This window comes from Hippoglossus stenolepis, chromosome 6 (genome assembly GCF_022539355.2).
Source record: "Hippoglossus stenolepis isolate QCI-W04-F060 chromosome 6, HSTE1.2, whole genome shotgun sequence".
Classification (NCBI taxonomy): Eukaryota; Metazoa; Chordata; class Actinopteri; order Pleuronectiformes; family Pleuronectidae; genus Hippoglossus; species Hippoglossus stenolepis.
In genome coordinates, this window is record NC_061488.1 from 20,488,234 (window position 1) to 20,499,671 (window position 11,438).

General features: G+C 40.2%; 1 protein-coding gene across 6 annotated transcripts; it reads left to right on the forward strand.

Annotated features, from left to right (window-relative positions):
* Positions 1-298: 298 nt before the first annotated feature.
* slc66a1 (solute carrier family 66 member 1) lies at positions 299-8,421 on the forward strand. 6 transcript variants are annotated; one of them, XM_035160141.2, is made up of 10 exons: positions 299-425; positions 530-590; positions 1,754-1,814; positions 2,548-2,744; positions 2,838-2,967; positions 3,404-3,491; positions 3,939-4,093; positions 4,187-4,279; positions 5,504-5,689; positions 7,342-8,421. In XM_035160141.2, exons 3-10 carry the CDS (start codon positions 1,797-1,799, stop codon positions 7,426-7,428), a joined length of 954 nt encoding a protein of 317 aa, XP_035016032.2. In that variant the 5' UTR covers positions 299-425; positions 530-590; positions 1,754-1,796; the 3' UTR covers positions 7,429-8,421. The 6 variants fall into 6 exon arrangements, with proteins under 6 accessions (XP_035016032.2, XP_035016035.2, XP_035016034.2 ...); XM_035160143.2 differs by having other exon boundaries at positions 300-425; positions 2,551-2,744; XM_035160144.2 differs by lacking the exon at positions 1,754-1,814.
* The last annotated feature ends 3,017 nt before the right edge of the window (positions 8,422-11,438 follow it).

The following is an 11,438-nucleotide window of genomic DNA, read 5'->3' on the forward strand; positions in this document are numbered from 1 at the left end:
AGTTGCGGGGAATTGTTATTATAATGTCACAAATAATAACCATGTCCCTGGTTAAAGAACATACTGTATATTCCACTTCATTCTGTGTAAACATATATGCCGTGCACTGTTTGTGCTCTGTTCACATTCACCTTTCAGCACCAGTACCGTAAGTGCATGAGGAAATGCACAACAAAATCCAGATGTCAGCTGACTTAAATTTTGCTTACTTGACCACAATCACGTGACAATAGTGGAAACTTGCAGCAGACACGGAAATAAAACTGCAGGAGCTGACGTCAGCGTGTTGAGGTGCTGAGTCGTCAGTCTGACCGATGGTCAGCTGACACAGTTTGTAAATCACCTCAGATCATTTATTGAGTGAAGTCTTCTCTCTCTTTCCCTTTCATCTAAAGTCTGACATTGGATTTGATTGTCTTCTCCAGGTAGGATGTTTACTCTTGATAATTGTTCTTTGGCAGTAATGGAATCCTGTGTAGCTTTCAACAAAGAAGACTGACTTCATAAACCTTTTCTTCTGGGGAAATAGAGACATCTCCTCATCTCCGCCTATAACTAAAGAAAGGAACAGTTGTCTACAACATCTCCGGGTAAGTACATTTGCATACGAGTCTGTGGTTTTAACCCTTATGGACCTGGATATCATATTGTTTTTCACGGCTGCTCACTAAAATGCAAAGCTTGTTGAAGAATGCAGGGGGCCTCGGACTGATGACTGATTTACCCCGGAGAGTGAAATAACCAGATTTAGCAAGGCTTGTTGATATGTGATGAGAGAATGTGAAAATGTCTGCAAGCTGGTGAATCAGATCTGCACCACTAACTTTTTTCATTGCTTAAAAAAAGTAGCGTTAATGTGAAAGCATATTACGAGCTTGTTCTCAGCCTTAATAAATATTCTACTATTGGACAGTTTCCACCATGGAATAGTGTTTATGTAGATCCTCGACTGTGTAGAGGAGAAGAAGAATTTTCTTCTCAACCTTCACAGTCTGAACAAGTCATCCGAGGGAAAGACAGGGCTGTGATAGAAACCTACCAGTTCACATCTCTTGCGCCTTTCGGTAATAAGCAATGCTTTTCCCTAATTTGTACCATTGTATTGACTGAGCGATCAATCTATTACTAGGCAAGGCAGTTCTATTTTTAAAGCACATTTCATAAGGCAAAGTAAAATAGATTAAAAAGGAGAGGTTGAGAGATTAAAACAGGTCAAAGAAATAAAAAGAAGACATCTGTATAAAAATCTTTAAAAATAAGTTGAAGGAAGAAAAGTAATACAAATAAGATGGTAGAGTAGAAATGTTTAAAATTATAAAATTAAAATAGAATAATGACCTTGTAATAAAAACTGCAATGGATGGAGAATTCACAAGATCCTGCAGCAATTAAAGTATAAAGTAAATAGTTGTCACATGTATTAATCATATATAACATATTAATTCATAGTTTCATCATTACAGTTCCTGTATGATGGAATAATAAAACTCTCTTAATTACCATTAGATTGCAAAAGTAAAATAAAGTTTTTCTCACGCCATAGACCGTCTTATTGAATCTCATTAAATTTACATTGTAATTTTCAAAAAAAATTTTTACAGTATAAATGTATCACTGGCCGTTTGGACGTGAAGCTTTTATTTTGAAGGCGACTCTGTTTTCCTTTAGTGACGTTTCAGCGCAGCGACCAATCAGCTCGCAGCCCCAGATCAGACTTGTTTATCTGCAGCTTCCGTGTTGTTCCTGTGTATAGTCTGCGGCTGCTCCTCCGTTGTTGTGCTGAGGAGTTCACCGACATGTCAGCAGATATTCAGGCAAGATAAACACGACGCTCTCCTCTTCTCCTGTGTGCTGCTTTCTACGTGTTTGTCCTGTCGAGCTCCGGACATGTTTTATTCTGTTGTCGTAACTAGCTTCTACTGCCTTCATTTGATTTATTCGTCCCTTGCTTTCTGTTGACTTTCTTGTCCCTGGGTGAAACCATATGTTTTCCTGTGTCGGCCTGTGTAGAAATGCAGCCACTCTTAAAGCGACTTTATTCAAACAACCCTGTCTTGATCTAATCAGCGGCTCAATATCCGAGTCTGGACAGAAACCGGCTGTTCTGTTGTTGTCCACAACAACCTTTGACCTCGTTTCAACCGTGTGAACTGCGCCATGTCGGCATCTGTGCGACTAGACATGTTTTGTTGTCATACTAATAATAATAATAATAACAGATAAAATCAAATGTTATTTGTATAGCCCATATTCACAAATCAGTTTGCCTCATATGTCTTAACAATGTCTCTGCCCTTAACCCTCGATCGGTGTGAGGAAAACTTCCAAAAACCCTTTAACAGGGGAAAAGTTAAACGCAGAAATCTGAATTTAAAGAAAGAAAGTAACAGATGAGGATCCCTCTCTCAGCATGTACAGCAGTGCAAGAGATATTGCTTGTAACAGAGTGAGAGAGAGAACAACATTTGGAACGTTCATTAGTATCAATGTTTGAAACATTAATGCAAAAAGAGAAGTGGATATTTACCGATGTTTTTTTTTCTCCAGCAGAGTATGGGGACAAAGGCAGCCCTCACACGGGGTCCCTTTGGATCGGCCGGTCAAGGAAACTTCAGCTCTTTGTGCCCTAATGGCTCCCAGTGGGTTTGGAATGGTCTTGGAGAATGTGCCCAGGATGCAAGGGACATGGCCAGCATCTACCTAGGCCTCCTGTCCATCCTTTGCTTCATGGTGTCTTCACTTCCGTATGTGTTGGCATCTGTTTCTCAAGGGTAATGATTTTTTAAAATCTAAACGTATGTCTCAGTGTGTAATTTGTGTGTTGTTGCGATTTGCAGACAGTACTACAGCTCGTGCAAAACGGGGAATATGGACAGCGCCCTTTCCATTTGGTTCCTGTTGCTGTGGTTGGGAGGTGACATGTGTAATCTGGTGGGCTCCTTCCTGGCAGACCAGCTTCCACTTCAGGTGACTTGTGATAAAATGTTTGCCTCAGGGTTTTCACCATCATGAAGTAGAGCTGCGAGTCAATCTATAACTTTTTTTTAATCAATTGATTGATCTGTAAACTGCCAAAAGCAATGAAAAGTACTCATCAGAAGTTCTTTAAAGCAGAAATTATATCTTAAGACAGTTTTAAAGAAACAAATGTGTGTATTTTATGTTATCAGTAAAGAGGAAACCACATTGTCGTATTATCAGAGCCTTTACCTGCTAATTAGAGTTCATGTGTTGATGACTAAGATGATAAATGTCGATGACTTGACAAAGTGTGTCAACATTACAATGGGCCCCAATTGATACAAACATCTTTTCCATGACAAAGACTTTGTGAAGAAAATCCAATGTTTCCTTCTTCTCTGATAACATGTTCTGATAACACATCTTTCTTCTTCTCTTTCAGACATACACGGCCGTTTATTACGTGTTTGCTGACTTACTGATGCTGGCCATGTACTTTTACTACAAGTTAAACAACAGAGTGAATGAAAGTGAGTGTTTTGCTTTGTTAATTTGTATTTGTTTATTTGCGTTACGGTGCCTTATTTGGATTCTAGCTCCTTGTGTGGTATCCTGCTCTTTGTTAAAATGTGGTAAAGACATGAAAAACCCCACGACTTGTATTTCACCCTCAATGCTAAAACTGCAGCCAGATTCTTTACTGATCCAGCCACCATCACAGCACTGATTATTTCAGTTCTTTTATCTTACACATCTCACATAAATGCTGATGAACAATGGTCCAGCACCAGTCCAGAGAGAGGAAGAGTGTAATCTCCTGTTCCCTGTGATGATGTCATCACATGTCTCATGTCGCTGTGGTGTTTGTTGCCTTCACCACCTTTGACACAGTAACCCCTGTCTGGAGGACTGTGGGAATGTGCTGAGAGATCTTTCTCAGTATTAACAAATAAACTCAGGTGCCGTCTCTTCTCCAGGAAGGAGGGTTTTGAACGTGGTGGGTGTAGCCTGCGCCCTGGGCTTCACAGCAAACCTCATCCACCTCCCAGGGCTGGCTGCCCAACAGGAAGTTATCTCCTCTGGGTTCAGAGGTCGCACCCTGCTCTCGACCTCTACCCTTAGCCACGTCAAGGTGCGTCCTATTCATTTGTTTAATAAGGAACCCAAGGAATGTGAATTAGTTAGGATTTGTTCCCCTAATAATTTTGTGTCTCTGTCGCTTCAGGCTTTTACCCCCAAAGAGATCATTGGTTTCTCCATTGGCTCAGTGTCATCTGTGCTCTACCTGTGTTCTAGACTTCCTCAGATGTACACTAATGTAAGTATGACAAAGCAGACTCTGCTACAAACTGCTGCAAACTGTAGACAGACATTGACTGATACTAATAACATTAATAATGATAATTAGAGCAATTATAATAATTACAATATTACTTCTGCATAACTGTGTCATGCAAAGTTTAATATTTTATGTTTACCTTTTATTTCTGGTTACACCTGTTTTATTATCACACTTATATTGTTTAAACCACATCCAATGGAAATAATGAGGTTCAGATAGTTTTGTGCGGAGGTAGAGTCTTATATTGGGTCAGGTATCCACGGTTACCCGATGGGTTACAAGTTAACAATGTAGATATTTATGAGTATGGATAAGGATAAATTAATGTAAGAGGTGACACATTTAAGAATAATATTAAAGTATATTAATCATTAAAAGATAGTTCATGAAAATGCACTCATCGTCCACTGACCACTGTGTTGAGGGAGGGGTGGGTGAAGTGTTTGAGTCCACAAAACATTTCTGGAGTCTACAGAAGTAAACTTTGTAGCATCCAAATCCGATACAATTGAAGTCAATGGTTACCTAGACTTCAGACATAATAAAACCACAGAAAATCCTCCATACTGCTCGTGTGGTGTCATCCAAGCGTCCGCAAGCCCGACATTCATATTCGACTCGAAATGGCGTCATTTTCTCTGTGTTTTGAACCTAAGGGTCCGTGAATGCACCTCGTAGGAATATATCCGCAGACTTTTAGGTATAAAACACAGTGACAATGACCCTGTTTCGAGTCGAATGTGAATGTCGGGGCTTGCGGACACTTGGATGACACCACACGAAGAATATGGAGGCATGTTATGTTTTTTCTGTTGTTTTATTACATCTGAAGTATAGGTCACCATTGACTTCAATTGTATCAGATTCTGCTGCAACGAGTAAATAGAGTACATTTTCCTTTTTTAAGTGAACTATCCCTTTAATGTAAAAAAGCTGTTAAGGCATTACAAGTTTTTTGTATATTTAAAAATGCACAAACTAAAAAATTTAAGCCAAAGCCAAAAATTCAATGTACCTGAAAACCGAGCGGGTGAAACTCTATTGAAACTAACATGCTGATAAAGTGGAGTTTTTTTTGCTTCTGCACTTTCACATATACATGAATGCATCAGTCTGGTGGAAAATATGTGGCAGCTGTAAACAGCTTCTATTGCTTTTTTAAAATAAAGTTTTTGTTCTTGCCACTTAACCTCCCCACAGTTCAAGAGGAAGTCGACAGAGGGAGTGTCCTACTTCCTGTTCGCGCTGGTCATCCTGGGAAACACCACATACGGCCTGAGTGTCCTACTTAAGAACCCAGACGACGGCCAAGGCGAGAAAAGCTACATGATCCATCACCTGCCCTGGCTCATCGGCAGCCTCGGCACCCTCTCTCTAGATGTCCTTGTATCCTTTAAACAACTCTCTTTAAACAGGCATGGGGCCTGCTGCCTGTTTCTCCTTAATCCCATGTACATGATACATATCAGCCAGTGCAGAGCTTTGACAGAGGGAGGTTCCTCAGATGGTTATGATCTCGTGCCTGTGTGTGTAAAAACTTAATATACAGTCTCAAAGGTCCTCACGGGGAATCTAGCTCGTTGTCAGGAAAGAAACAAGACTATAAAACTTAGATCAGTGGCCCCTGGAGGACATGTGTCTCCTCAAACGCTAGTGGTGGACTAAAGTTGCGTCCCTCATTGTTTTCAGTGAAGATGTAGATGATGCAGATGCATGTGACTCGATGATGTCGGGTTGTGTGTTTTTTCCTCGTCCAGTACATCAGATTGTCCACTGTTTACATGACCCACCAGCAGGCCCTGGGGTAAAACACACCTGTCCCTGGTACTTATCAAAGGAATAGCTCAATTTAATAGAATTTTTTAAAAATACACTTAAAAATTACTTACACATCAATGAAGTTTCAGCTGTGCTAACCAGTAACTGAGCTGCCAGGAAATCACTATTCTTAGCAAAGAAATCCAGCACACAGGGCCTCGAAAACCCTGATGGTATGTGAATTAAACTAAAAGAGGGACGTGTTCAGTATTAAGCCTCAGCGCTGCTGTACCTTTGGACAGAGTCTAGAGCTGCTTTCCCTGTTTCCAGATTAGCTAAAATAATCAGCTCCTGGCTGCAGCTTCATATTTACTGTACAAACACAAGAGTGGTCTTGTGTCAGTCTTCTCATCTAACTCTGTCAGTAGGTAAATAAGCCTTTTTCCCAAAATGTTAAGCACAGTGCTCACCAGCAGAATATTCCCAAACGCAACTTTATCAAGAAATATGCACCATGCGAGCACAACAGAAACTGAAATAACAAAGGTGTTATGACCTAATTTTGACAAAGATCCAGCGGTAACAAACTTACACACAATCTTTACTCACGTAGAAGTACATATTCTTGTTTTAAAGTCAACTCAAGTAAAAGTACACATTCATCTGCTTTAATCAAGTAAACATTAGAAGCACAGGCTCTGAAATTTACTCAAAGTACAAAAGTAAGAATTTCCCCTCTGAAGGTCGTTTCTACCGACTGTATCCATGCAAAACAATTTGAGACTCATGTCACATTAATATAGTTTGAAGAATATTTAACCGAGGGGTTAAAGCTAGAAAATATTTGTGAGCACCAAAAACTACTATGCATTGATAATAAATTCATAATTCCCCTTAAATGCAGTGAAACGAAAGTAACAAGCCTGTTTTGATAGTTGTGTTAAAATGTAGCGAGTATAAGTAAGAAGGCAACAGAAAAATAAATACTTAAGTAAATTACAGATATCTGAAAAATCAGTTGAAGTACATTATCAAAGTATTTGTACTTAGTTACTTTCCACCTCTGCACAAGTCCCCTTGGTGAGATAAAGCTGAGGTGTGGCTACAATGCAGGATACAACTTAGAAGATAATATACAAATTAAGTTACAAAAAACAATGAACTCTGACGAAGGTGAGGCCCCTTGGCAGTTTTCCCACTTTGTCCAGTCAATAACTGTTCTTGCATTCAACAGACTCTTTCCCAGGATTTCTATTGATTTCCTTGACACTCTGGTTCAGATCTCCTTCCAGTTCATCATTTACCGCAAGGCTCCAGGGCAGCTGGACGGCGGCTATGACGAGACGTCGCCTCTGATCGGGAGCTGAATGGACAAACAAAGGGTGAACCGGAGGGACACGAACACTCGCTCTCCCCGAGAACCCTCCAAATCACATTTACAGCACAAAATCAAGAGGAGAACCAAACTGTACATTTTAGTTTAATTTCATTGTTTTTATTTATTATGCTCTTTTATTACAAAGTTTACAGTATCTGTTTTTATCAGCTAAGTGAAGCCACAGATTCTTCACTTGGGTTCAGCTGCAGCGATGTGACTCACACTGCTCTTATAGTTTCTAATAGATGTAGATATATGAACATGGCAATAGGCTCAGTCACCGTGTGTTACCTCATTCAGTGTTAGATAGAGACGTAACTGACATCGATTTAAATGAACATCTTTGAGATTGCTGCTTCAATATTAGTTTTAAAAGGGACGATTGAGGTGTCAGACGTTGATATAAACTCCTGTCAGCCTCCTCTCCTCTTGATTTTAGGTCAACATCAGTTGGATAAAAGACCTGATGTCAGAAACCTGCTGTTGTGAGCGAACAGTCCACACAGAGGTTTTTATTAGAGTATTTTATTTTTAAAGTTGCCAAAAACTCGGACCCTTATGAAATATACATTTGTATGAAGCTGTGACAGATTTTATTTACAGGGTTTTATCTGGTGTTTTTCGGGGGCTCTCCGACAAATGCACGAAATATCACGTCATATTGGGGGGGGGGAATATTTTTTTTGTAACTTCGTAAAACAGACGTGTAAATACATATACCAGCCATGATCCAAAAGTATTTCTGAGAATTTATGTTTTTTGTGCATTTTATTGCTGTTTTTAATTGTAATCATACAATCTCATTTTGTTTTATTTTTTTAATCTTTTATTGTTTTTAAAATACAAACAACTTAGTTTAATTTACACATTTTCATTTTCACAATTTTTGCCATTTTGATGGTTTATTTTGTACTTTGAGAAATGTTAAATATGTGCGGTGGGTCAGTGTACTGTAAACATTAAAACAAACAAATAAACAACACTTTTCATCTGTCTATCAGTCATTACCAGCTCCCTTCGTTGACTTCAGCTGACATATGAATTTGATCTGATGGCTCCTCTTGAGAAGAAAGACACTTTGCCTCCACAAAAGTTTACTCTGCACCTCCCACGTTTTTTGCAACTCAGCAGAGGTCGCGGCCTACTCTTGGCCTTGATGTTGACCTTTGACCTTGTGCCCCCCTCTGACCTCGACCCCTCCAGCTACTGTGTTTGACCTGCTCGTGGGAGGCCTTGACAGCCATGTTGTTTTTCTTCATTAGCAGACTCACACTGGCCTCTCAGATGCACCCTCCTCCCTCATAACACACACACACACACATTTTCTCTCACTATTAAAAATAATGCAATCACATAAACTCAAGGGCCCACCCACAGAGGAAGAAAGGTCAATGCTGAAAATATGGAGGGTTCAGTAAGTGTGTGTATGTGTGTTGCAGTGTGTGGTTGTGAAACAGTGGCAGTGAGATTGTTAAAGAGGATTTGGGGAGTCAGGGGGAAGAGCTTGTGATAGGGAGCACACATCCATCACCAGGGATGAACAAGAGCCTGTTTATAAACACTCTATACTGGGAATGTCTTAATGAGATGATTCCAGTTTCTTCTAGTGGGGGAGGCAAGGGGATCCTCAAAAGTTGATGGTTCAAATCCCTGGTGCAACTAAAGGGCCCCATACTGGGAATATTGATGGTAGATTTGTGTTATGTGCAGTTTTCCATCATTTACATATGTGGTGACACACATTGCTTTTGTCCCCCTGCTGTTTTTTTTATTAATCGTTTCTCCAATTCATTCCCATAAAATGTCCATGAATTATCTCTTTTTTTCTCACTGAAACATTTTTGTCCCGCACGAGAACATGTGAACATTTACAGGAAAAGTAGAAGATCTTTGGTCTCGGTGCTGCATGCCCCACTAAACACACATGAGGAGCAACTGTCTCATTTGAAAGGTTCTGTTTACTTTGTGTGTGTGTGTGTGTGAGAGAGAGAGAGAATGGAGGCTGGTCCGCAGTCAACGTTACAAAAAGTGAGAGTTGGACAACGTGAGAGGACGTCCAGACGCTCTGCACAGCGGGAAGGCTCGTCAGCGGTGAGTCCACAGCCTCTGTTCCTCACTTAACACAGCTGAAGGTGTTGTTAAGTGATGCTGACTCAAAGATCATGATAAAGATGAACTCTGAACCAATGTTCCATTGGGAGTAATTGATCAAACCAAGAGACGGGATGTTGAATGTAACCTTTTGTCATTTTTCTGTCTCAGAATGTTGGTGTGGATCCTCAACACTTAACTGACATTGCAATTTAGCTGTTAGGAATTTCAATTAGAAAAGAAACCTAAAGACAAAACTGATCAAGGGAAAAATATTACTTTTATTTATATATACTTTTGTATTTGATATCGACATACAGAGAGAAAACAATCAGACACAACTGCAACAATAAAATCTGTCAAACAATTACAAATGGAAAATTAGTAAAGACGTGACTCAAAAGGGATAATATCCACCTTATACTACTTACATACCACTTATAGGGCTTATTTTAAATGCAATTCACACCAGCTGAATAAGGTTACAAGAACTACTATACACCTTTTACATGCTGCATTGCAATCCAGTAATGTTTTTTCTCGAGAATTTAAAGTATTTGTATAAATCAATCACACATAACCTATATATCTATATATGTATAAACAGAGAAGAAAATGGCCAAACAATGTAATTTGAAATTCCAATGTCTCAATAACCCCGACAGAACAAATTCTTTAAGTGGACATAACTAACACTGGATATTTACATTCCTTCTCATGATAGCCAGATACCCCGTGACTGCACTCATCCGCATATGCTCAGAAATGAACTGTGGACTTTACTCACAAAATCCCGAGGCCACTTTAATGTGAGCGTCAGTTTCCTGCGAGGATCAGTAAACAGTGCGGGCCATTATCGAGCTGCAGCTACCAGCCAGCAGCTCCCTGATAACAGAGAGGAGCTGGCCACACGGAGACGGCGTCCTGAAGGGATTTATGATGTGCTGAATTTATCTCCAGGCTTTGTTCTGTGAGTGATTCAGGACTAATGAGTCCAAGAGCTTGAACATGCCACCAGTTTGGGTTTTTTTGGTCTGATCCACATAGGAAAAGTTGACTTAGTTGTGTGTTTAAGTTTGGTTTGTTTAGGTTTGTGTTGAGTGGAAACACCAGATTTGACTGTTCTCCCTGTGTTCACCTCATCGTACTGCGTCTCTTTTTAAAGCACATATCATCAGGCCTCTTGGTGCAAAGAAAACTGATTCAGGGAACCAGAGTCCAGTTGAAGTAACCATGTTTTATGTGAATGTGCTCAAAAACCTCCCCCTCCTCCCCATCGTTCTTTTATGACACTCATCCCCCGTAGCGAGCCCTCGCAGCCAGGCCCGTGTCCAACAGTGTGACACCTCCAGAAGATCCATGGTGACATCTGCATGCTGTCAGATATTGTCCCCATCGTTTAGTGTCACTCTCAGTGCTGCTGCCTGCTCTCTGCTCTCCTTCCATTCCTCGGGGGTCAGAGAGAGTCGGAGGAACGGCCGATGGCTCATTTTGACACATGTGTGGTGACGGGTTACGAGACCTGTGGCTGTTAACTGAGAAACAACAGCAGACAGCAGTGGATTCCTGCCATTCTTCACAAAACGATCAATCTATTATAGCAGCATTTGTTTGTGATGCAATCGTGATGCAATCATGCTCTACGCAGATGATACTGGGCTGTTCATTCAACATAAGGGTATTGCATATATATATATGTAAGTGTGAAATTCATTTTCTATTCTTTTTTTCTTTTGCAAATTTGTGGTTTTAAGTTGAGATACCATCTTTTGGTTTCTGCTTCTTCCTCTTCTATAGTGACTTGAAGCAGAGTTGTCATTGTGAACTGTGGCCACACTTGTACCAGTTTACCTTTTGGACATTATCTAGAACACACACACGCATGCACCATGCACACGCACACACACA

What these genes read in the sequence shown, in the direction of transcription:
- slc66a1 (XM_035160141.2), top strand. An exon ending in CTACCCTTAGCCACGTCAAG is followed by an intron (nt 4,094 to 4,186) that starts GTGCGTCCTATT and finishes CTGTCGCTTCAG; the next exon opens with GCTTTTACCCCCAAAGAGAT. An exon ending in CCCTCTCTCTAGATGTCCTT is followed by an intron (nt 5,690 to 7,341) that starts GTATCCTTTAAA and finishes ACTCTGGTTCAG; the next exon opens with ATCTCCTTCCAGTTCATCAT.